General features: G+C 40.8%; 3 protein-coding genes across 12 annotated transcripts in view; 1 reads left to right on the top strand and 2 right to left on the bottom strand.

Moving 5' to 3' along the window:
- Positions 1 to 1,863: 1,863 nt before the first annotated feature.
- Positions 1,864 to 10,322, bottom strand: LOC147181951 (Krueppel-like factor 9). Its single transcript, XM_086097458.1, has 2 exons — positions 9,539 to 10,322; positions 1,864 to 6,432 (listed from the first exon to the last, which is right to left on the bottom strand). The coding sequence occupies exons 1-2, from the start codon at positions 10,047 to 10,049 to the stop codon at positions 6,191 to 6,193; spliced, it is 753 nt and encodes a 250-aa protein (XP_085953584.1). The 5' UTR covers positions 10,050 to 10,322; the 3' UTR covers positions 1,864 to 6,190.
- Positions 10,323 to 11,458: 1,136 nt separating this feature from the next.
- Positions 11,459 to 16,276, bottom strand: LOC147181950 (E3 SUMO-protein ligase ZBED1-like). 4 transcript variants are annotated; one of them, XM_086079879.1, is made up of 4 exons: positions 15,657 to 15,823; positions 15,323 to 15,531; positions 15,007 to 15,245; positions 11,459 to 13,133 (listed from the first exon to the last, which is right to left on the bottom strand). In XM_086079879.1, exons 1-4 carry the CDS (start codon positions 15,674 to 15,676, stop codon positions 12,327 to 12,329), a joined length of 1,275 nt encoding a protein of 424 aa, XP_085936005.1. In that variant the 5' UTR covers positions 15,677 to 15,823; the 3' UTR covers positions 11,459 to 12,326. The 4 variants fall into 4 exon arrangements, with proteins under 4 accessions (XP_085936005.1, XP_085936014.1, XP_085936032.1 ...); XM_086079888.1 differs by having other exon boundaries at positions 15,323 to 15,499; positions 15,657 to 15,783; XM_086079906.1 differs by having other exon boundaries at positions 15,323 to 15,592; positions 15,657 to 15,725.
- Positions 16,277 to 19,019: 2,743 nt separating this feature from the next.
- Positions 19,020 to 23,766, top strand: part of apoltp (apolipoprotein lipid transfer particle homolog) — a 46,731-nt gene continuing 41,984 nt past the window's right edge. For 4 of the 7 annotated variants that reach the window (XM_086097424.1, XM_086097399.1, XM_086097389.1 and 1 more), the window contains exons 1-13: positions 19,020 to 19,136; positions 19,250 to 19,300; positions 19,431 to 19,597; positions 19,674 to 19,744; positions 19,930 to 20,092; positions 20,829 to 20,966; positions 21,234 to 21,411; positions 21,527 to 21,663; positions 21,858 to 21,961; positions 22,202 to 22,367; positions 22,797 to 22,982; positions 23,079 to 23,231; positions 23,435 to 23,579. In XM_086097424.1, the coding sequence (XP_085953550.1) occupies positions 19,082 to 19,136; positions 19,250 to 19,300; positions 19,431 to 19,597; positions 19,674 to 19,744; positions 19,930 to 20,092; positions 20,829 to 20,966; positions 21,234 to 21,411; positions 21,527 to 21,663; positions 21,858 to 21,961; positions 22,202 to 22,367; positions 22,797 to 22,982; positions 23,079 to 23,231; positions 23,435 to 23,579 (1,714 nt within the window). In that variant the 5' untranslated portion in view covers positions 19,020 to 19,081. The other 3 variants (XM_086097416.1, XM_086097408.1, XM_086097434.1) reach the window with 2 other exon arrangements.

Genomic DNA, 23,766 nt, shown 5'->3' with positions numbered 1-23,766 from the left:
GCAGTCAGTTTCAATATCTGGCAGCTGACTGTGATGATGAGGGAAATATATTTGCTTGCAGAGCCTTGAACTCCTTCCAGCAAGACCCATATTCGCACCGCGTGAATTGGCTGCTTCCTTAGCTACTATGGATGTTTATCAGTAGGCTTATGTGGTGGTGGTGGTAAAGAAATAATGAAAATATTTTAAAAATATGATTATTTTGTATGGCTTCTGCAAAATAAGTCTAACCAATAATGAAGGTGCATACAGGCATTATTTCATTCATGTTAGAAGGAAGACCACCAAATGATGATAAAATGTTGCATAACAAACATTTGATTTATTTTTACTTTTTAAGTAAAACTTTTCTTTTCATGGAATAGTAGGTAAATGATTGAGACTGTCACCCATTACATTAGGGGTGCAGCACACTGTAACACCGGGTGCCTGCGTTGGAGGATGCTCAGATTTGAGCTGAGATTTTGCAGTCGGCTGGAAGCCGAAAAAAAAAAGAAAAAACGGTAAAAGTTAAAGTATTGATCCCTTTAAGTAAACAAAAAACCTTTCATTTGTTTATATAATAAACATAATAACTATTATGTTTTCTCTCTCAATTTATTTTTATAACTGCATACATACTTTTGCATCCCCTATAGTGCAAAACTAAAGTCTGCTAGCTTAATGCTAACACAAAATTAGAAATGGAAATTAGCATAGACCTAACATTCTTTTTTCTTCTTCTTACAAAACACACAAAGCAGCAAACACGTATAACAATACTGACTTTATAGCAGTCGTGCTCAAATGGGAGTACGTGAAATTTTTAAATATATTTAAAAAGTATATTTACAAAAATTCAGAAAATGAATTTTATATTCAGTAGGCTATTCAATTTCAGTGTCCTAAAAACCCAGCATCTCCCCCATACCAAGATGGTTTGACCCAACTTGTCATATGCCACCAAGAATCACTTGACAATCTTGAAAACTTTATTTAAAATTCTATTAATTATTTTTAAGAACAGAACTTTACTATGATCCCAAAAGATGACACGTTACGTTGATAATTTGTACGTGCACAAATCTTTATTTGTTTATAATTAATTAATTTGAGTTGTATCTTTTTCTTTTTTTCCCAAATAGTTCAAGAGACCACATAAATACAAATAGAGTTCCACAGGGGGTACGCCACTGAAAAAAGCTTGAGAAGCACTGCTCCATAGCAAATGTTAAAAAGACTGAGTTGACTTGAGACCGTACTGAAGACAGTAATAGAGCATTAAATTGCTTTTCACCATTTCAGTTCTGATTTTTGGGACTTACGGCTAAATTAATCCTCGCTTAGAAAAATAAATACATCTTTACAATAACATTGTATGGGCCCACCAGTGCACCCACTAGTCTAACCACGGCATTGCGATGTATATTGCGATTAATCCATCTGTTATTTTCTCCATCTCAGTGGGCGGCCATTTGACACTTCACAGTTGCTCAGGTAACAACCAATCATGCCCCAATTCAGTGGTTTCGTACATTCCGCGGACACTCCCATAGCATGGAGAGAGAGGAGATTTTGAAGGCTGGTTCACAACACCTCTCTGTGGTTGGTATGTCAAATTATTGATTCATCACATATTACACAACAAATAGACACTTTAATAAACTTAGGGCTTTTTATTGGGAAAAAAAGGAAGGAGAAAAAAAAGCATTTTGTCAAGCAAAAAATGGAACCTTTTTTTTTTTGTTAGCAGTTCCATATCACAAAAGTAGTTATGAAAGGAATCAAACCACACAAATTATACGTTTTGTAATAAATTAATTAGCTAAAAAGAAATAAAACATGCTTGTGTCGCACAGGAAATCTAGAAAGCCTGATGCTGAAAAATAGAACAAACCTGAGAATATAAATATCAAAACAGCTTGTTGCAGCAATTATTTAATTCCACAGTTCCTCCTATTGTCCTTAACTAAAGCCTTTTCGTAAGAGGATAAAAACTACATTAATGTAAAAAACAAAAAACCATCAATAAAAACAAAAAAGCATTCCCTGTACAATGTGCATTTCTCAATTAGTGTGGTTGGAAGAGAAATATCTTTTTTTGTAATTCCTCAAAGAGGCAGCACATGAAAAGGAAATCCAAAGTGGATAATGCGTCCAACAAAACACATTCAGTGATATGAACAATTTGGACTGAGCTCTTTCATAATTTATATCTGCAGTGAAGTGACAGACTACCAGTATTTATCTTGACTTTCCATTTGACCAACTCTGCTTTGCGAGCAAAATGCATGCAGCGGAGTCATCAACGCTACATGTCAACAACAACAACAGAAGTTCAATGAAAAGTGTGCGAGAACTGTGATGTTGCAACAGCGTCTCGTGTTGTCAAGGACATACATACATATTGGATGGATTTTGCAGAAAAAGAGGGAAAACCTGTGAGGTATGTTCTTATTGCAATATGATAGCTTTAAAACCTGGAGAGTCTTTGTGAGGACACTTGTGTTTGTGTGTGAGAGAGTACATCCACTGTGATGATGGAAAAACAGGTAGTTTGTGTGATATCTGTATGAAAAACTGTCCATGCGCCCAAAGTCACTGCCAGCAGTAACCAAAAACTAATCAACATGTGTGAAGACAAAAAAAGCGGAACACATTTGAAAACAATGAATGCAGTATGAACAGTGAGACGGTATGAGTCGATATTAGCGCAAGGTGCCATTGAGATGTCCCCATTTTATCACAAAATTCGGATCTTTTTCATTGAACTTCATATTAAATGTTTAGAAATGCTTAATGGACTTTTTCAAAATCAAATGATGACGAGCCGCAAATTATGCGAGGTTGCCGACAGGGTGGACATGTTTTTGGGGGGACTTATGTGAGCATTTAATGAGCACATTAAAAAAAAATTATTTTGGGGGGGATTTCTGAAAGGTTATGTATAGAAGCCAATATTGCACTCGGTGGACACGTTAAGCTTGATAACTTCCAACTACACACCTAATGATGATGAAACATTCTAAAAATACTTTGCACATATCCATCGTTTCAGCTTCCATTGATAAAGACAAAATGCTGGTCGTGATGTCACTGAAAACGTCAGAGGGTTTTTTTTCAAGGGCAAGTTACCCCATAGTGGACACATGCAAAGTGATCAATATGATCTGGAAAATAGAATATATTTCATCAAAATGACTCGTTTTGTCAGGTTATAGACAACACCGTGTCATGTTCTTTTGATTTACTATCATTCAACCATGGCCTACTACTACTGCTAACAACAACAACAACAACAAATCTCAGTCTGGTATGCTTGCAAAAGTTTGGTCCACAGACATCATAATTGCATTTAATTATTCAGAGACAGAGTGATTCTGATGAGGACACTAAGGGCACTTCATGTTGATACTGACCCATATATAAACATGCACTAGCGGCCGTTGAACGGGGAAAAACAAAGACAAGACATCTGCCGCGTGAGTTGTAACAGTGAGAGCAAATCAGGGTCTGTCCGAGAAATCAAAACACATTTTGTCACCCTTTCTAAAGCACTTAGAAGAAAAAGCAGTTTGACAACCCAGCAACACATTTTGAATAGTTCCACAGTGTTTGCGTCAAGACGCATAGTAACCCTGCCGTGCCCCTGACACCTTTTAAGACAAGTACTGTACACTCGTAAGACAAAAGTGCCACATTGCATTAGGATTATGTGTAAAGAGCCCAAAAGAAGACATAGTGTATATACTGATACAACAATCAAGCTGTAAACACGGTGCAAAGTAGTTTTAACGTAGTTTAAGGCTTTCAGAGTCTCCTGAAGAGGTGTTGCGACTAAAGGAATAGGTCCATGGCGGACAAACAGTGTGGGAAAACTGAGGTTTGCTTGGTTTCATCATGCATACGAGTGAATCGAGTTGCCCTGCGACGGGCTCCACTCTGGTACTATTGACGTTGTTTGAATTACGCTACTCGCAAAAAGTTACAGATATTAACGACATTGTCAGGGCCGTGTTAGCGTTACTGTTAGCACTGCAGTTAGCATCTTTAACTTTTCAGAGCTAACATTGTAGCCCACCGGCGGGTCCAACGGAAGAGAAAGTCTGAAGTTTTACACTTAGCTAGCTAGTGCTGATAAGATTACTTTGTTGAATTACACGGGACTAGAGTCAACTATGAAGGACAAGACGGCAACAGTCGGGTCGAGTTTTTCCTAGGTTAGTGTGTATGTGTCTGTACATAACCGTAGAAAAGAAAGTCTGGACATTCTTTCAACTGATCACACTGCTCTGCCATTGGGCTGCGGTAGCTTTGGTGCGGTTTTGGCCTTTTGGAAGTGGAATTTTGACCATTTTTGTGTGGCTTTAGACGGTTCGACACATCCCAAACAAGGCAGTTTCCTGAGAACCCCATAAAGATGACTCCCGTGTATTTAACCAAACCATATTAACCTTGTCTCACGAAAGTCCACTAGCTTAATGCTAACACACAACACAAAACACAGTAGACTGGATTTGAAAACAAAACAAAAACTAGCATCAATGTCGCAGTCGTTGTAACTCTACGCAAAAGACTTTTGTACGGTTTTGGGACAAAACAAAAGGGTGTGGGGCCCAAGCGTCACCAAAATCAACTGAGATGCATTTGGAAAACAGGCTTTTGTCCAGTATATTTGGTATTTGCTCTCAACGTTATGGTTCGTCCGCTATCTCCTTTCTAGTCTCTTACAACACAAACACATAACAGAAAAGTTGAATCACATTTTGTACCCGTTCTTTTTCCCAGACAGTAAAACTACTTAGCTCTGCAGTACCACAAGAACGCCACACGGCAAAAGTCTTGTTTATAAGGCTGCAATGTGAGGAAAACCTGTTATCCTGAAAGGTATTCTGCTATCTGGCTCCACACTACTTATGGACTTGATGCCTTTGAAGGTAGCACATCAAGAAGAAAAAACAAAAAACAAAATAAAAGAACACGCGCGTACACAGCAACACAGGCAAAGCCTTCCTTCCTATGAAGCCCATACTGTTACCCCTAATATAAGGACTACATCACATGTATTACTTCTGCCGCTACCTGCATTATACATTTTTTCTACATTAAAAGCTTAAAGCTTATATACATTTGCATCATTATTAGACATAATACTACTGCGTATTATGTGTCAGCGGGTCCAGGATGCTAAAGGATGTCGGCTTAAGGATGGCGTGCAAACAGCTCTTCGACAGTGAAGATCGAGCCAAATTAATATTTGATCAATGGATACATTTAATATAAAATGAAATCACTTTGATGATGCTTTAAATGCAATAAAAATAAAAGAAAAGCAAAAGGAATGTATCACCACTAAAACTTGCAAAAACATGGAATCTGCAAAACTAAGAATATAATTAATCTTCTAGTTGTTGCTGTGCTAAACTAACATCATAATATTATTGTGCTACCCACAGTAAATAAATGCTACTGTAGAGTACGGCAACAATTTACAAAGTAACCACGAGATGACAGAGGCGATTTGGCTGTTGTGGTTCTGTGATGTGCAGATTGACAGAAAAAAGAAAAAAAATCCCTGCAGATTGTGAAAGTCTGACATTACTATTGGGTTGGGCTGATTTTGTCATTTGAAACCTGAAACCTGAGGAAAGAAGCCAAAATTTTGTTTGGAAGCAAAAATCTTTTCTTTTTTTTTTTTTGTAAATCTTACCATCTTATTCATGTATTTAGCTGGTGTGATCCTTCCAGCAGACCTATCATGTCCCAAATTAGACACACAATCATGTATGACAAAGGAATTGTGCAGCTTCGCATTTGACTGTATTTCTCTTTCATTTGCCACCTTCTCTTTTGAGGCGATTTGAACAGAAAATGCAATAGAGCCAACTAATTCCAGGAATCGATTAAGTGGAATCGAAAAGCACTTCAAAATCACAAATTAAGGATTTGGAACTGATCCCATTTAAGTACCAGTCATTGATACCCAACCCTTTTTATGTTGCAGGTGGAAAGTGGTCACATGACTCCTGTGTGCTGGATGCACAGCTAATGCTACCTGCGCCTCTCAGACATCCAGCCCCGTGTTGATTTTTTTTTTTTATGTGTGCCTCTTAAGCACAACATAGCAATGCTTATATTTTTCCTTAATGAAACAAATTGTAGCTGGTTAAACCGCACTTGTGACCCCCCCCACCCGAGTAACCTGAACCATCTAATGGTGGACAGTCATGCTGGGAGAGGACATGCCCTTGTTGCGCCCCAACATGGCAGGCTGGAAGTCGGGATGACGCCGGGCATGCTTGATGAGATGGTCGCTGCGCATGAAGCGCTTGTCGCACAACGGGCACATGAAGCGTTTCTCCCCCGTGTGCGTGCGGGTGTGGCGGGCCAGCTCGTCGGAGCGGGCGAACTTCTTTTCGCAGTCGGGCCAGGTGCAGGGGAACGGCCTCTCGCCTGAAAAACAGGAGCACCGCAACGATAAATGAACGGAAAATAAAGTTTACAGCACAACTTGGTAGAGTCTTCATATGTTGATGGCACCAAAATGCTCATTATTCTACTGATTATCCCATCGATTCATCTTCTAGAAATTAATTTTACTTTGTTAAACAACACAATGTGAATGTGGGGTGCAGGTTTTATTGTTGTCCACTTGGGATCGCCATCCTCCCATTCCACGCTATAATATATAATCTCTATCTTTCAGTGTATGTGGCATTTAAAGGCGGGGGCAAAGCCTGAATGACATGGGGGTCAGCAAATGAGAGTGCTGAGTTGGCTGTTGTGAGCTGAGGTTAGGAACTGGCTGTTAACTAGCTAACTGTTAGCCCCTTTGTATGCAGTGGCAGTGGGCATAGCAGCTCGTTTATGAGTGCGTTTATCGTGTCTCTCGCTGACAACTCAAGATAGACGGGGCCTAAAATCATGACGGCATAATGACTGACAAGTTAGTTAGACCACAAAAGGCGCTAAATATTACACACTGTCCCTTTAAAAGGAACCTCAACTGTCATGACAAGTTGGCTCTATATTATTTATTTGGTTGTTACTAACATAACTATGAGATTTATTTGTCAAAAATCATTTCCAGTTTAAGACAATTTGTAGAAACTTTATTTGGACGTACATTGTTATGTACGTCGCAACATATTCAGTGCGTAGTGACGTAGAATGGCGGCTGGTTTCTTCCGAGCAATGTGAAACGCCTATAAGAATGCAAGTTAAGCCTCGTAGCGTTCCTAAAGAAACAACATGAGATCGGGAGATTCACCCCCCACCGCGGTGCTCACATCATTCATCAGAGACGTTCAAGAGTTTTAAACTCAAGAGTTTTGATCGTCCCTCTAGGAACGCTTCGAGGTTTAACTTGCTTTCTTCATAGACGTTTCGCTTTGCTCGGCAGAGAGCCAGCCGCCATTCTACGTCACTACGCACTGAATGCGTTGCGACGTAAATAAATATGGCGGTGTACGTCCAAATAAAGTTTCTACAAAATGTACTAAACTGGAAAGTATTTTTGAAAAATGAATCTTATAGTTATGTTAGCAACAACCAAATAAATGATATAGAGCAAACTTGTTATTACAGTCGGGGCTCCTTTTAAACATTCTATTGAATGATTTTATTAGTGCGGCTGTGTCAGAATAAGCACACTACACACTACTAGTAACATCGATGGTCAATTTAGTTAATTTAGACCACAATGCATTGTGAGTATGGGGGGGGGGGGGGGGGGGGGAAGCCCCAAGCGACAGTGCAAGCCTGAAAATCAAAGCCCTGTCAAATACAAAAGTACTGTTTGGGCGCCATCTTGTCGGATCTAGATTCTAAGCAACAATGTTGAATTGAGGGTAGGAGCTTCTCTTACACAGGGCTGCTGCTTTGCCTCCATCTTGTGACATCTATTGGTAATTACATACCTTTAAGGGTGAGGGTGGGAGGCAATTACATGCAGATTTTCACTATTTGCAGGAGGACTTGGTACTTATTACCCCGGAATATGTATAGTACATCAATCCATCCATTTTCTGAACCGCTTATCCTATAGTATTTTTTTTTAATGTCACCCTAAATTCAACAGCGTAAAAAAACTTTATGTACACTAAGCATTTATCCATCATTACAAGGTAGAATTGCTTCACGCATGCAGGAACGTCAGTTATGTGATACGTCACAATTATACCAGAGGTGGATAATTACCCAAAGCTAAAGGTATAGGGAGGGGTAATTGGTTTAGTATGGTATGTTTGTTTGTTTTACGGTTACCCCATATGTAGGTATGTGCCCTTTTATTGAATAAATTAACACACTTGACCAACAACTGTATTTCACAAATATGCGTTATTTATTTCCATGCTAATGTGTCTGGACGACTGCAGTTGTATAGAACTGATTTAGGGCTTGTTGCACGGTTAGATGCATGAGGGAAAAGCACGGAACGACAAGGATTCAGATCCAACAGATTAGCTTTTGCTAAACTACCGCTAACCCTAATCTCCCACGGGCCTCCACGAGTGGAGTAGGAGGATAAGAGAGGATGCTCGGAGCCATTTTCAAGATCACAAAGCCAGGCCACGTTGTTGTTACAGACCACTTTGGGGGCGTTCCCATCGCAGTTTTCTTTGAGCCATTTCCTGTCCTTAATCCCTTTACGCCTGCTCAACGACCATCTCCTCCATAATTTTACGCAAAAAAAGACCACATGTTCATTTTAGCTCACGGGAGGAAGACTGTAGTGACTTCAACATATTAAACGGGTTATATTTATTAAAAGGACTTCACAACGAAGTGTAATAAATATATTCATTCCGGAGCACATTTAACGTCGCAAGAAACTTCCGACGTGCAACGTTATAGGCCTCTTCTTTTTTTTTTAACCCTTTATGAAAAAGCTTCACAAGTCAATGGGTTGGTGGAACCTGGGTGGGTGTGAAGGGGGTGCTATTTGACTAAAAGTGCGTTCAGCACAATTATTTATTACTATTACATTACTCAAACAGATTTAAAAGTGTAGACTACATTTGTACTTTCCGATCCTCTTTAAACGTCGCATGATTGTTGCAACGTTCAATGTTGTCAGCCTTTTTGTAAGTTCGCAAAAAAGATGCTACTGTAAGGTGGGGGTGGAAGTAGTCTGAAGTGTGCTGCTATGAACAGGACAGACCGTGTCTGACAACGGAAACGTGCAGGTTTCGCCTTACGTTCATTTCATATGCAAATTTAGTCGGGGAAGAGGGTCGTCACCGGTTTTAACGTCCAGCCCAGTTCTTTTGTTAGTTTACTTCTTTGTCGTTGTCGCTAAGGGGGTCGTTTTCCCCCCTCTCCCGCGGCTTTTGTTCGACAACAGGTTGCGGGACACATTCGATAAATAAATAAAAAACTGCCACGAGATTAGCCAAATTCTCACAAAGCGGAAGGAAGCACATTACTGTACTAAAAAGTTACACATTACGTGTTTTCGATGTTGCCTTCATGGGAGTTACGGAAAAAGGAGAAATTGAGCTAAAGGCGTCAACCATGCGCCAGAGCATGTGACCTCACACACTGTTGTTCCCAATACCTGTGTGGGTCCGGATGTGTGCCTTCAAGTGGGATGATTTCCCGTAAACTCTGTCGCATCCGTCAAAAGTGCAGTGGTGCCTCTTCACGGGGGAACGAGGGCCCCCTACGCCTCCGCCTCCCACTGCCCCCCTCGGCGGCTGCTGTCCGGGCACCGGGGTAGCGGAGGGGGTCATGGTAGGGGTGGTGGGGTCGGACAACGTGGTGTACCCGCTCTCCCCGCCGCACGACGAGTTGCTGCTCTCAGAGTAGGCCGACATGGGTCGGAACTTGCCGTGGAGGTCGGTGAGGATACCGGCCACCGTCATCATGTTGGCCCCCTCCAGCCGCAGGGTGTCCCGCACTTCGCGGTCCTCGCTCGAGCCGTCGTGCTCCCCGGGGAGCAGGCCCAAGGTGGTACTCGGCTGGCTGACGGCGAGGGCCACCGGGGTGGGTCTGTGCAACACGGGACCACTCGATATAGAAACCAAACACTCGGCGGCGAAGTAGTCAGACGACGCGGTGAGAGACATTGTTCGTCTTGGTGGAAAAGTAGCAAAAATAAATGAGGTGAGGGGGGTCCAGCAGGCAGGAGGGGCTAACTACTGTAGTCTACTCCCGACCTCGTTTTCATCAAACTCGACGTAGGCGCTCTTGTGAATCCCATAAAGAGCTCCCGCGGTTCCGTACTAGTCAACTACATCAAAGAAGTGTGCGATCAGCGCTAAAAGTGGGTTAAAATTGTGCCAATTCCACTGAGCCAACATGCGTGTACTCCACCGACTGACGGTTCATTGTGTCTGAGTGAGCCGGTGGTAAACCTACGCCCCCTGATCCGGACCAAGGTGCGTTCATGGCCCATCGTTTTATAAACTTACTCCTTTATACGTGCGTGTGTATTTGGGTAAAAACAAATATTCGTGTCGTTTTATGAGCACGATGTTCCAGATTTCGAGCAAGTTAATATCCATACATGTTTTTAGTAGCGAACATAGCCCACAAGTCGATCCGAGGGTTTCCCACGATTACAGTTCTTAAAACTGGTTGTCGTACATCCGATTTTGCATAGAGCTTGAATGCACCTTTAACGACAGACTGCTTGACGTCGCAGCACGGGCGTGGACCCGCGGCGGCCTGGCGGGTGCATCGTGGAAGGCTGGCAAGCTCGAGGAAGCAAGGATGGTGGGAGGGGTGGATGAAAGGCGTGTGGGATGATAGCGACATTTTTTTAAAAAGTTAAATGTATGATGGCTTCCAGTCATCGACTGTTTGCATTTTTAAAGTCCAAAACCGTGACACTAGATGGCTCTATTCTATTATGCGTCATTGCCAACTTATAACGGACTGATGATAGGCTGAGTTTTTACAAAAAACAAAAACAAAAGTAGGCCTACTCACACCCTGCACGAGTAGAGTACACATATTTGGTCTTTGACTAGTAAAAGTAGTACTAATTCAACACCAGTGCTTAAGTAAAAGTAAGCACAACATAGTTTCCCTTTTCCCTTTGTCCTTGACAATCAAGGACGCGTTTGTCGAGGAAGGACACATCTGTACTTGCGCAGACTAAAGTCTGGGATTGATAACGATATGAATCAATGACTATCATAATCAATGTATATGATTGATGCGTATAGTAAGAATTGATGGGGACGGGTTACTAGTAAGCCATGGCTTTTACCCGTCAGCCCTTCTTCCGGATGTCAATGTTGCAAATTATATTATGTGATCGATGGAACCTGTAATAATGTGTCCGAAAGGAAAACATTTATAAAACAAACACTGTGGATATAAAAAGTCCACCCCCCCCCCCCCCTGTTCAACAGACATGTTTTTATGATACATAAGAAAAGAAGAGCTATAGGAAGATGCAATTTTAAACGGAAATAAAGCATGCTAGAACATCCAAACTTTATTTGGGGTTAACCTGATGCATTTTAAATAGTGGCAGATTTCTGCTCGTGTAGGTTGAAATGACAACTTTTTCCGGCATGGCCATTTTGTTAAGATTGTCTCACCTGCTACCGTGGTAGTTGTGTTGGCGAAACGGGAGTCATGTGACAAGCTTTGCACAAACAAGCAATACCTGCAGTTAAACTAGAAGTATTTTTAAGATTTTAACATATAAGATTTAAGATTTTAACATACAGTGACAAGGGTAACACATTTTATGAAATAAGGATTATGACAATGACTTAAGGTATTGAAAGCGATTGTTTAACTTTTAATCAAAATAGCTGTGGTTTTGCAGAGTACAGGACATAAACTATACTAAGATTCAAATATTTACAAGAATAAATGATCAAATTTAATTGTCAATCTTCTCTTCTCCATTTATTCACAAAACACGCCATATATACATATATATAAATAAAACAATAAAACATATAAAACAATAACAAATGCTTAAAATAAAATATTTTAAATATACAACCACTTTTTAAGGAATAAAATGAAGTGAAAAAGAAATGTAAAATTTTCAAGTTGAACCTAAAATTAAACCTCTAAGTCCATATCTCACTGAGTGGCGAATGCTTGTGAACGTAGCGGATTTTAGGTTTAGTCAGTGTGTAAAAAGTGCTACTTGTCACAAAGAACATGTTAACAATTTCCTTGTGAATCTATTGATTTGCTAACAGCGGCAAGTGTTTGCAAAAAAGTCGCAAGCATTTGTATATGGTTGTAAGACGTGTCACCAATGTGCTAATGACAGGCGAACCCTTGAATTTCACCAACATTGGTCAGAAAAGTTGGTGAACCCAACTGAGTGAGATACCACTTTAATTAAAATGTTTTTGCTTTTTTTTGTTTTACAGGTTAACAGATAAAAAGACAAGCTGGTCAACTCTTCCAGGCTTGAGACACGATCTCTTCCAGGACATCATGCTCCCACTAGGACCAAATATCTTCTCAGATGGAAAACTAGTTGCGGGGATGCACAGGTATTTTTTGGCAAGCTTTGCCACTAATGGAAAGTTAACCTCGTGCTGCCTCCACCATATGCGAGGATCTTCCTCAGGATCCAGGTCAGCTGTCTGCAGGTACATGATGAGCTCCAGTTCAATGGATGTTCTGCTTGGCTTTGATGTGCCTTGGCAATTGGGTGCTGATGCTTTCTTGAAGTAACTGGACAAACTTTTCTTAGCTTTCTTGGCTGTCGGGAGCTCGCACTCATCTGCAGATGGTGCGGGAATGGCGAATGCTGGTGCTGCCGTTTCACCTCCGGCCACCAGTAGCTCAATTTCTGCAGCAGCTCTCGTCTTCATGAGGTCAATTCGCTCTTGCTTAATGTAGGCCGTTTTAAATCGCGGATCCAGGAGCGTAGCCATGTCAAGAAGCTTTTCCGTGGCGTCGTCGGCATATTCATCAGTGAGGTAGGTCAGGATGCCCTCTTTAATGGTTCTAGAGAGCAGGGAGTCATCATCTTGAGACTTGAGAATTTGCTGCTTCAAAAGGTGTAGTACAGGTTTAACGTACGACACACTAACATACTCCTCTCCAGGAAAGGCATCTGTGAATTCCATGAGAGGGCTCAATGCTTTGTTCATGGACTCCAGAGTTCTCATGTCTTCCTTGGTTGGGATCAGATGCCTCACTTTACTATCTTCGAGGAGGACCTGGAAAATGTATTCAAATATTATTAATATCTCTACATATTTGTATAACAAACTGTTGTGGATTCATATTTTACACCACAAGACACTTTTAAGGGGAAGTCATACCCCAAATTTTATTTACATATGTTACAATGTAACATGCAACAGTTGCATATATGCTTACATAATGGTCTATGCAGCGCCTCTTGTTTAAACAAGATATTCTGATTAATATTGTGTTTGTGGGTTATGAATTAAAACGTCAAAATCAAAATGGCTGCCCTTTCAGGAGGCGGCCATTTTGCCACTTGCTGTCAACTGAAAATGACATCTCAGTTGCTCAGGTAACGACCAATCACGGCTCAGCTAGCAAAGGGCTCAGCCTTACTGGATAGGCCGTGTCCAAATTCACAAGGCTGGAATTTGTTGGCTGCATAATAACTCTCCCGGCGGGACTGGACAGCAGGCGCGGACGTACGCATGAATGGACTGTCGGTCAATGCGCTACCGACAAGCAGCATTGACAATCCATTCGTATATACGTCCGTGCGTGCTGTTGAGTCGCGCCGGCAGTGACGTCATGCAGCCGACAAATTCAGCCAAAGACTTTTGAAGCCGCGGGGCCGCTATCTTGGAACTCCCACGAAACGTATCTCGGCAAACGCATTTGGCTGCAAAATGCCGACATGTGATCTGCACTGAACGACAGGTAAACTGCACAAATCGACAGTTTAAAGGCTGTGGACGAACATTTCACCTGTAAGTATGATTGGAATGGAAAGAAATTGAAAGATAAAAGAAAAAGAGGATTTTTTTTAAGATGAAAGAAAAAGAGGGTGCACACCGTCCACTTGTTATAGTGTCCAGGCCCATACAGTTATTCATTTTCACTTTGTTAAAATAAAGCTCAAATTAAAGCCAATTTGAGCTTTTCAAGTTCTGAAACTATAATATTTAATTATTGTTTTTACTTATTTGTGTGCTGTATTTGTTTTAAATGGGAGCAACTTTTTAAAATTTATTTTCAGTTATTTATTGTTGTTAAAAATAAAAAAAATTCAAAGAACGCTAATGTGATTTTTCCTTTAATAGTCTATAAGATCAACAAAAAAACTGCGTCCCCCCCCCCCCCCTCAGACTATAATCGTACACCAAAATCTGAAACCGTTGCACCCCTATCCACAAACACAATATTAATCAGAATGCCATGTTTAGACTATTGGTGGAACAACATATTATTGTAAAGAGAATATTTGGGTTGACTTCTCCTTAAGAAAAAAATTAAGTACAGGAGTATCTGGACCATGGCCAATCAGAGGAGGCCCCGCCCATCACTATCTCTGATTAGCTGACACCATGATATATGTGTCTGTTGAAGAGTGAGGCTTTAAAACTAGCAGGCTTTTTTTCTCCTCAATCGGCTGGTTGCATGCGTGCAACCTGTGATTCTTTATATACCCGTATGTATTTGATGAATCAATACGCAGTGTCTCCTCGCTATAACGCGGTTCACTTTTCGCGGCCTCGCTGGAATGCAGATTTTTTTTTTAGTGCAATCTTGCATGCATTTTCATTTACAGTAATGTACTTATTTTAGAAAAAAAATATGAAGGTTTGAACATTGAGAATGTTTAAACAAGAGAGAAATGTAAGAAAATGTAAATGCCTCGATGAGAAAAGTGTATAAACTATGTGGTGAGGGGTTTTAGAGCTGTAAAACATTTGTAATAAATGTAAATCATAAAGCTAACTACTTTGCGGATTTCATTTATTGCGGGTATTTTTTGGAACCTAACCCCAGCGGAAAACGAGGGAACACTGTAACGCATTTCACAGAGACAAAACAAGTGCTCTACAGAAGATAATGAGCGCCTTGCGCGATATATAAAAATACCTGTTTAACAGCTTTCTGTTGCTCGATGAACCTGCTGATCATCTGTTGCCTCGAGCCCCATCTTGTGGGGTTCTCACTCTTGAGCTGGTGAACGGGCAGGTCCAGGTCCACTTGGGCCTTGGTCAGGTTACGTCTTCTCTTGAATGAATTGGAGATGGTGCTCGCCACCTGCTTGCATACCTCAACGGCACGTTTCACATCCGCTTGCGTTTGAGCGTATGGTGTTTTCAGGCCGTTCTCTGTTACACGAATACAGAGATACATGTTGTTGTTTTCAAGATAATTCAATTTTAGAGTAAGAAAATGCTCTACTCACCTATTGCCAGTTGTAAACGGTGCCCAAAGCACTGGAGCCTGTTCCACTCGTTCAGCTGCAGTGCACTGTTGCAATTAGTTGCACTATCCGTGGTCACGCAGATGAGCATGTCTTCACGCAGCTCCCAGGTTTCAAGTACCTCTCTGAGGATGGTGGCCATCATCACCTCCGTGTGGTCTTCGGGTAAGTATATTGTTTGTATGCATCGGCTAATGAGGAGCCAGTCATTGTTGATAAAATGAACTGTTAGGCTCATATACGGCTGTGTGACTGCACACGTCCACAGATCAGTTGTCAGTGCGTAATATTCCACATTTTTTAGTTCTTCACTCACCTTTGCACGGCACTCTTCATACATGTGTGGCAGCTGGACGTCACTGAAGTGTTTTCGGTCTGGCATGTTGTATTTAGGGTCAAGCGTTTTGATCAATGCCCGGAAGCCCTTCTTTTCAACAGTATGTGCCGAGGTTGTGTCTTCAGATATTATGAATTCAGAGATGGCATCTGTAATTTCGCGGTGTCTGCGAGACTGCTCGTCGTACACGACAAATTTAGTAAACGATTCTTTTCGGCCCCTTAGTTCTGTTTTTTTCGTTCCGTTACTTTGTGGTTGTGACGGGCCGTTTATGCTTTGTCGCATCCTCACACTTTCGATGTACAATTCCTCATGTCGCGTCTTTAAGTGGTAGAAGAGATTCGAGGTGTTCGAGTCGCTGGTAGCGATTTTACGGTGACATGTTTTGCAGATGACCGTTTTCTGCTCGATGTCTGATGTTTTAAATCCAAACCAAAGCCAAACCATGGAACTTCGGCTCCCTCTTTTCGGCACCAACTCTTCTAAGTCCTCCACCTCCTCTTTTGGTTCTCTTTTGATATCGAACAGTGCTATGCTCCCCTCGCCTTCCATGTTGTTTATATCCATGCCTCTCTATCAGTGCCGTAAATGGCCATTTACTCTTTGCGGGTGACGTAAAAAGGCTGCCGTAAAGGAGTAGCGTTGCGGCAGTATCCGTATCGCTTAATTCATTCAAATAACTTAACATAAAAATAACAATTACCATAACAACATAGTAACGCGTAAAGGGTAATATTTGAAGCGCTAAAATATACAGTAGTACTTTGAGATACGGAAATAAGTCGTTCCGTGACTATGCTTGTAACTCAAAACACTCGAAATTCCAGCAATAATCATTGAAAACAGCAAAACGTTTTGTAAGTTAAAAAAGAAAGAAAGAAAATAAAAACACCACTATGTAATATTATGCCTTATAAAACATACACATTAAAATAGAATGTAGTTTGTGCATTATTGAAGGGTGGCATAATACAGTCGTGCAAACAAAGATGAGTTTTGCTCAACTACTGTAAGTGACTCAGTATTTTGCAGCATTTTTTTCAGAGGATAAAGAATATATTCCTGTGGGTGTTGTTATTTTGTCTCTGTTGTTTAAATAGTAGTTGCTTAAAGAGTTATAATGCTGCCCCAAATATGCTATTCATTAGCCTGTCTGTCATGTTTTTGTTTTCCATTATGTGCTATAACAGGGGTGGGCAAACTCTGTCCTCGAGGGCCGGAGTCCTGCAGGTTTCGGATGTTTCCCTTCTCCAACACAGCTGATATATGATCATCAGCAAGCTCTGCATAAGCCTGATAACGATCCTGTTGATTGAAATCAGCTGGTGTTGGAAAAGGGAAATCTCCAAAACCTGCAGGACTCAGGAGGGGTCCCGAGGACCGAGTTTGCCCGCCCTTGTGCTAGAATAAAGTTAGTACTTGACTCATTGAGCCATTTTCAAAAGTAAGAAGATAATATTTTGTCTATAATTAATGTGATAACTTCATTATTTTTCATAAACAATTAATACCTTTAAAGCAACCTAAGCCATGATTGGTCATTACCAGACGTGGGTAGTAACGAGCTACATTTACTCCGTTACATTTACTTAAGTAACTTTTTGGGGGAAAAAAGTTATTCTAAGAGTAATTTTACCACACAACACTTTTTACTTTTACTTGAGTAGATGTGTGAAGAAGAAACGCTACTCTTACTCCTCTACATTGGGCTACATTAGAGTCGTTACCCGCCGCATTCGATTTACCATATTTTTACGTAAGTGCTCTGCTTGACAGACTGTGTGGGAACATTTCTGTGGCGCGGACACATTGCTTATTTATATACAGGAAATGTGGCCCTGGTTAAAGACTGGCAGGCATGACGAGAAATCGAAAGAGTCAACTGAAAGAGGACGTCTTGGTGCTTTCGCTTTAAGAAAGTGGCTCCTAAATTGCGCCACAATTTGTGAATTAATCTCTACTGAGACTGTGACTATTGCGTGTAGTGGCACTAAGAAGAGTTCTATGCGAAGCTTGAGTAAACAGTCGCGCGTTTGTTTGACTCGGTGATGGGCAGAAGAGAGAAGTTGTGCGCATGAGCCAACGTTGCAAAGCATTCTGGGTTATGTAGTTGATTACATTCAATATTGTGCATCGGCTTTGTTGTAATAAAAAAAGATGTTATTTGAAATCAAATGAAACAACATAGACCATTCATTTCGACAATAAACAACATAATGTATACAGTACATGTATGTGTATAATGATGCATGCAATTTTAGCATTATATCATTTTGTATCTGTTTAGTTACAGGTTTATGACCTGTGGTCTTATGTTCAATAAACAAATAAAGACAAACACGAGTATGTGTCCCACTGAACCTTTTCGGAGGGCCAAAATAAAAATCTTTCGAATACTTGGGCTAACATGTCTGCTTGCACTGTTGTTTGAGCTCAAAAGTTTTTATTTTTTATTTTATGATTTGAAGAAGACAGCATTTGCAAATAATTTTGTTTTTGTCTGTGTGATGACATTGTTTTTAAAATTAAATCAGACTTCACGTTCTAGCAGTTACTCAGTACTTGACTATTCTTTTCAGCGAATACTTTTTTACTTGTACTTGAGAGATTTTATTTTGAAGTAACACTACTCTTACTTGAGTACAATTTCTGGCTACTCTACCCACCTCTGGTCATTACCGATTTCCTCAGCACATGTGATGTCATCTTTAGTCAACAGCAAGTGGAAACGTGTCTTTTTAAAGTTATTCATTGTACATGAAATATAATGAAGTTATCAAATTACATCTGGACAAATTGTTAACTTTTTTGTTGTTGTTGCTGAAAATAGCTCAATGAGTCAAGTATCCCTTTAAAGGCAAAGTTGCGTGAGTGTTTTTAAATTCACAATGTTTATTTCTCTTTGTTTTATTCATTAAACAGCTTGAAGCATCTTCTTGGAAGATACAGTATTCATTATGCCAAACTGCTCCTTGTTGGGAAGTGAGCCGAGTTCACTGCTACCATATACGCTAGTAGCTCAATTTTTTTGCTCTTAAGTCTAAGCAAAAAATTGTCCAAATGATGGGTCTAACATTAGAACTTGTATCGCTCAGGCATCATTGAATATACTAATGTTGCACTATTCCATTTTGCTATCCAGTGCAACCTTGCTGTCTGACAAAAGGGCCACATGTTCAGCCACTTTTAGGTGCCAGTGTTGTGTGAGAAGTGATTGGTCGAGAGTGTGTTTGTAGCTCCAGCTTGGAAGGTATTTCCTGATTGGTTGCTGTGAGCTGTGTGGGTCAATGTGGAGACCCTCATACAAGTGTGGTCTTTCAGTGGTTGGGAACAGTGTTTCATTTTCATCTCACTTTCATGTGCACCCTCTGGGGCAGAAGGACCTGCCTTGAGTTGGGGCTGCAATGGCTATTCCCTGGTTTTACTGTCTGCCTGTTGCATTTATTTGTTTCCTCTGTGGTGAGTTTCATTATTTGTGGATTGTTTTTGTTGTGCATGCATGTTGGCGGAGAGGTAATGTGAGTGTTGAGTTTTATCAACATGTGTGAGATTTACCTTGTCCTTTTTTGCAGTCGCTGATTGCCTCCAGTCAAACGCTGATCTTTGTGATTCGAGTTGTGCAGGTGAGAAAAGTTTGTGTGAGTTTGTTTATATGTCATTGATTTTGTTCTGTTATATTAGTCATTTCTTTGTACAAGAACTAAACATTTCCCTTCAAATCTCACCAATAATGTTATTCCTGAATGTCCTTAGCATTTCCTACCTCTGACGTGTCCTATCAGAAAGGGGTGAGCTATACTTACAGGTATAGAACAGCAATCACCACATCCCTACATGGATCGAATGCCGGCAGAAATGGACTGATACTAGACTGTGTGGTTGATATTGATGTCATTTCTGAGTGTCATCTAATAATGCAGGTTAGAGTCTGTCTGTTTCTTGATAAAGAAAATGCTGCAGTTGGTGTTTATTTATAATGTGGGAATTGTGCCATAGATAAGAAATCCACAGATAAAGCGACTTTCCCCTCAGAAGGAGCATTCTGTCCCTCGTTTAAAAAAATTAAGGTAATCTCACAATATACAGTACATGCTTATGTATCCTTTCATCAGTTTACGTGCTTAATGCATGTGATGTTGTCCTTTATTTGCGCTCACAACAAGTCTAGAGCCAGGTCATGGCATTGGATACTCGCGGCACTCGCCTGTGTTTTTGGGTCCCGGCAAGCTCATCTGGTGTTTTTGTTTCCCAGGGAGTCGCTGGAGAGAACGCCCCTAAAGTTTTCCCTCCAGGGGGGAAAGGTCTTTACCCTATGTATCCAGGAGGGGGAGCAGGTGTGGACGTTGAACATTAAAAGGGCATTTCTGAGCATGCTCCAGACCTCCCACACTGAATCCAAGCATTCAGAAACAGAGGTGAGATCTGGTCCTGTTTGATGTCAGTGCTGCATTTGACACTGTTTGACGAGTACACTATCGGATCATCTTGAACAGTGGGTTGGTAAGGGTATAGCTCTTGGTTGTATTCCTCCCTTCACCAATGATCTTTTTTTTTTTAGTAGCCTTAAGACACTACTCTTCAACCCTAGGTATCAATTCTGGAGTCCAGAACATTTCTGCCTTCACATACTCCCCCAAGGAAATATCATAACTTTCAATATTGCATTCCATTTCTATGCAGATGACTCCGAAGAGTGCACCCCACTTAAATGCAGCAAGCCTATGCAACCTCTTTTAGACTATTTGAAAAACAATATCTTTATGGCAAATAACTATCTCTAGTTAAATGGTGGCAAAACTGAATCATTGTCTTCCCTTTTAAATCTAAAAATTCAATTCCTAGCAACCTTCGTCCCTTTTCCTCCCATGTTAAAGCCAATGCACACAATGTTAGACTCCCATCTTAATCGGGACAAACAATCAAATTTGTTGTACAGACCTGTTTTTAATCAATGAAAAATAATTAATCAATAATAATTAATCAATAATCTGTGTGTTCTGCCATACAATATCCTGAGAAAAAACCATCCATTATTCATAACATCATGCCTATTGTAACCCCTCGTTAGATTAGGTTAATAATGTGTACCTAATAAAGCGTTCGCTGAGTTTATACTCATATTTATCTAACTTTGGCCAAATGCCTCCTCAGACTGATGTGTATGGGACGTGTGCCAGCTTGTATGAAAGGCAAGGACGATTACTGTTGAAAACCAGGTTTCTGACCCAGTGTCAACAATCGAGGCTGGCACATTTCTGGGCTCATTCCGTTGCTCTATCAGGAGACACGGTGAGTTAATTCCTATTGTCTTCTTTTGACAGTTTTTATAGTTTTCAATAAAACCATGCTTTCCTTGCATATACAATTTGGAGGTGGCCAGGACTGGCATCATAAAATATATATTTGAAACCCACACTTTGAGTTTTCCCCTTCAATGTGGGCCAGATGGTCAAGCAGCACATCTACAAAGACATCGTGTGACGGTCATCGGGTGATGTTTGCTTTATTTAGCAGTAAAAGATGACTCAACCCTATTCCCATTTGCCTTATCAACAGTCAGTGCAATCAGAGCTACGCTGTATTCAGGCCTATGGCTCTGCCGTTATGGACGAGGTCAACTGTACCGAAACTGTATCCATAGCAACGTGGTCCAAGACTGCAGGGCAGGTGAAGACGCAAACTGAGTCGACTTTGCGGTTGCTGAGGGCCCAGCCTGGAACGGTTTCAGGAGCAGGTAAGCGATGGAAATGGAGCCCTAATAGATGCAATTCACTTCATGCACCACATGGAATGAAAATAAATGACACACCGCCACCAATGTGATGTAAAGCATGTTGCAATTCTGCTAGATTCTTCAGGTTTTGGGACACAAACTGACCTGCAGTTTGAGGACGAAGGAGTCGCAAGACCCGGAAATATTTTCACTCCTCACCAAGTCAGCCAAACTATCAGGATGTTGTGTAGCGTCACATCACGACCACAAGAGGTATGTTTAAAATGCAACAGATTTCAGCATAATATGACAACACTACTCACAAAATGTTTCATGGTACCAGGCTTTGAGGTTAAAATTCAAAGACGAAATTCCCTAACTTTTTATTGCCATAAAAATGGTCATATAACCTAACAATTTTACAGTTTATTTTTTTGTGATGTTTAAAAAAAAAAATGCACTCCTAGGTGTCCGTTTGGTTTCTTCAGTTGGCCTTTCAGCTTCGCGAGCTGACTCTACCGCAACTCAAGACACTTTGGCAGGAAGCGTCTTTCAAGTGCCGCAATGACTGGTCAGTGCGGTTAGCGTTCTGTTAGCTTACCGTCGCTATATCATAATATGTCCCAGTTCTATCTACGTACTTGCTTAAATGAATAAATGAATTGTATGGTAACCAATCAGAAACTGATTTCAATATGCAGCACTCCTGAATTATCGTCTTGCGTTTACACAAATTGTCCTTATTGAAGTGAACTCCACATTCCACAAACATAGCAAATGTTTATCAAATGTCCATTCACTCTTGGGACAGGCAGCCCTTGTTGGATGCATTACCCGCTTGCGGCTCCGAAAACTGCGTCATACTACTGACCGACCTAATGAAGGAGAAAGAACTGGAGGACGAACAGGCTCATTCTTTCCTCACCACCATCGCCCTCATCCCAAATCCTTCGCCACAGATCATACATTCCATCAATGTAGGAACATCTGCATGGCATGAACCATGAATTATGGCTTCTGGTTTTCACCTATGAGATGAACTATATGTGCAAAGTAATGTGATACCTGTATAATGCAACATCTGAAAATGTAACTAGTTCCCACTTAGCAGAGATAACAGCGTATGTCTGTCGGAGTCTTTGTTTATTTTAAAAAAGTCCTCCAATTCTGTAATGACCGTCACACCCAATAGTTGATGGCAATTCATTTTCTTATATACCTTGTTAAAATAAACGACGATAGAGGGGTTTATCTCAATCTCTGATTGATTAATTGATTAAGAGATACGTCTCAATAACTTTGTCCGTATAGTTTATATCATTTAAGGTGGAAAAGCACTATGAAGTACCATTTATCATGGCTGGTTTTGAGGGGTGAAAACATTTCAACTCTGCTGTTTGTTAAAGACTTTAGTTGATGTCCAAGAGGTGCGGGACAAGGCTTTGCTCGCTGGATCGTCCCTGATCCATCAACTATGTCAGCGGTCCCCTACTCCCTGCATTGACCTGCCGCAGGTACAGGCCTTGATACAGACACTAGAAGTATCCTTAAAGGAATGCTGTGAGCCACAAGGTCCCGCCAAAATAAAAGAGGTGCGATAAATGCTGAATACAATATTCACATTTGTATTTAATAAAACTAAATGTACAGTACATGTTCTACAAATTAATCCAATTTTATCCAAACAGTTTATTTATGCAATGAAATCTGTGGGCAACATGGGCCTTGCTGCTTCAACCTTCATCCCTCTGTTAAATCACTGCGGACTCAAGCACTCGGCACCTTTGGAGCTGAGACTAGCCGCCATAAAAGCCTTCAGGCGTTTTGATTGCTCAACTAATGTAAGTAAACATGATAGCATTGTGCAAAAAGTGAAATTATTCTCTGACATTCCCTGCAAACTACATCTATGCACGTTTGCAAGAGTGAATTTTATAAAGCCCTAAGTGTCTTAAGTCCATGCTTCATGACAGGTCGAGGTGAAGAGGTGAGGGGGTTAGCAGGAGTCTGATTTGAGTGACTGACAGCCATTTCCCTTTTTCAGAGGACTTTGCTGTTGCAGCTGTACCGCTCCTCCCTGGAGGATTCGGAGGTCAGAATTGCAGCATACCAGGAGCTCATGCGCTGCCCGGATCAGGATGTGTTTGAAGCGGTGAAAGTGATCTTGAGAAATGAAAACTCCAGCCAAGGTCGGTAGATGACGCCTTGATCGAGCAAAACCCTATCATTTATATATGTACTAAAAATAAGTCAATCACATCATTTTCTAAACTAGAGGTATTCAAGCTGTTTATTTGTCAGTTACAGTTGACAGTTTACTGTAAAACGGACAAAAAAGAAACCAGACACTTAGATATTCAAATAAACCATGTAATA

Source organism: Leptonotus elevatus, chromosome 1 (genome assembly GCF_054856555.1).
Source record: "Leptonotus elevatus isolate MCC_2025b chromosome 1, RoL_Lele_1.0, whole genome shotgun sequence".
Taxonomy (NCBI): domain Eukaryota; kingdom Metazoa; phylum Chordata; class Actinopteri; order Syngnathiformes; family Syngnathidae; genus Leptonotus; species Leptonotus elevatus.
This window is presented reverse-complemented; position numbering and strand designations above follow the sequence as displayed.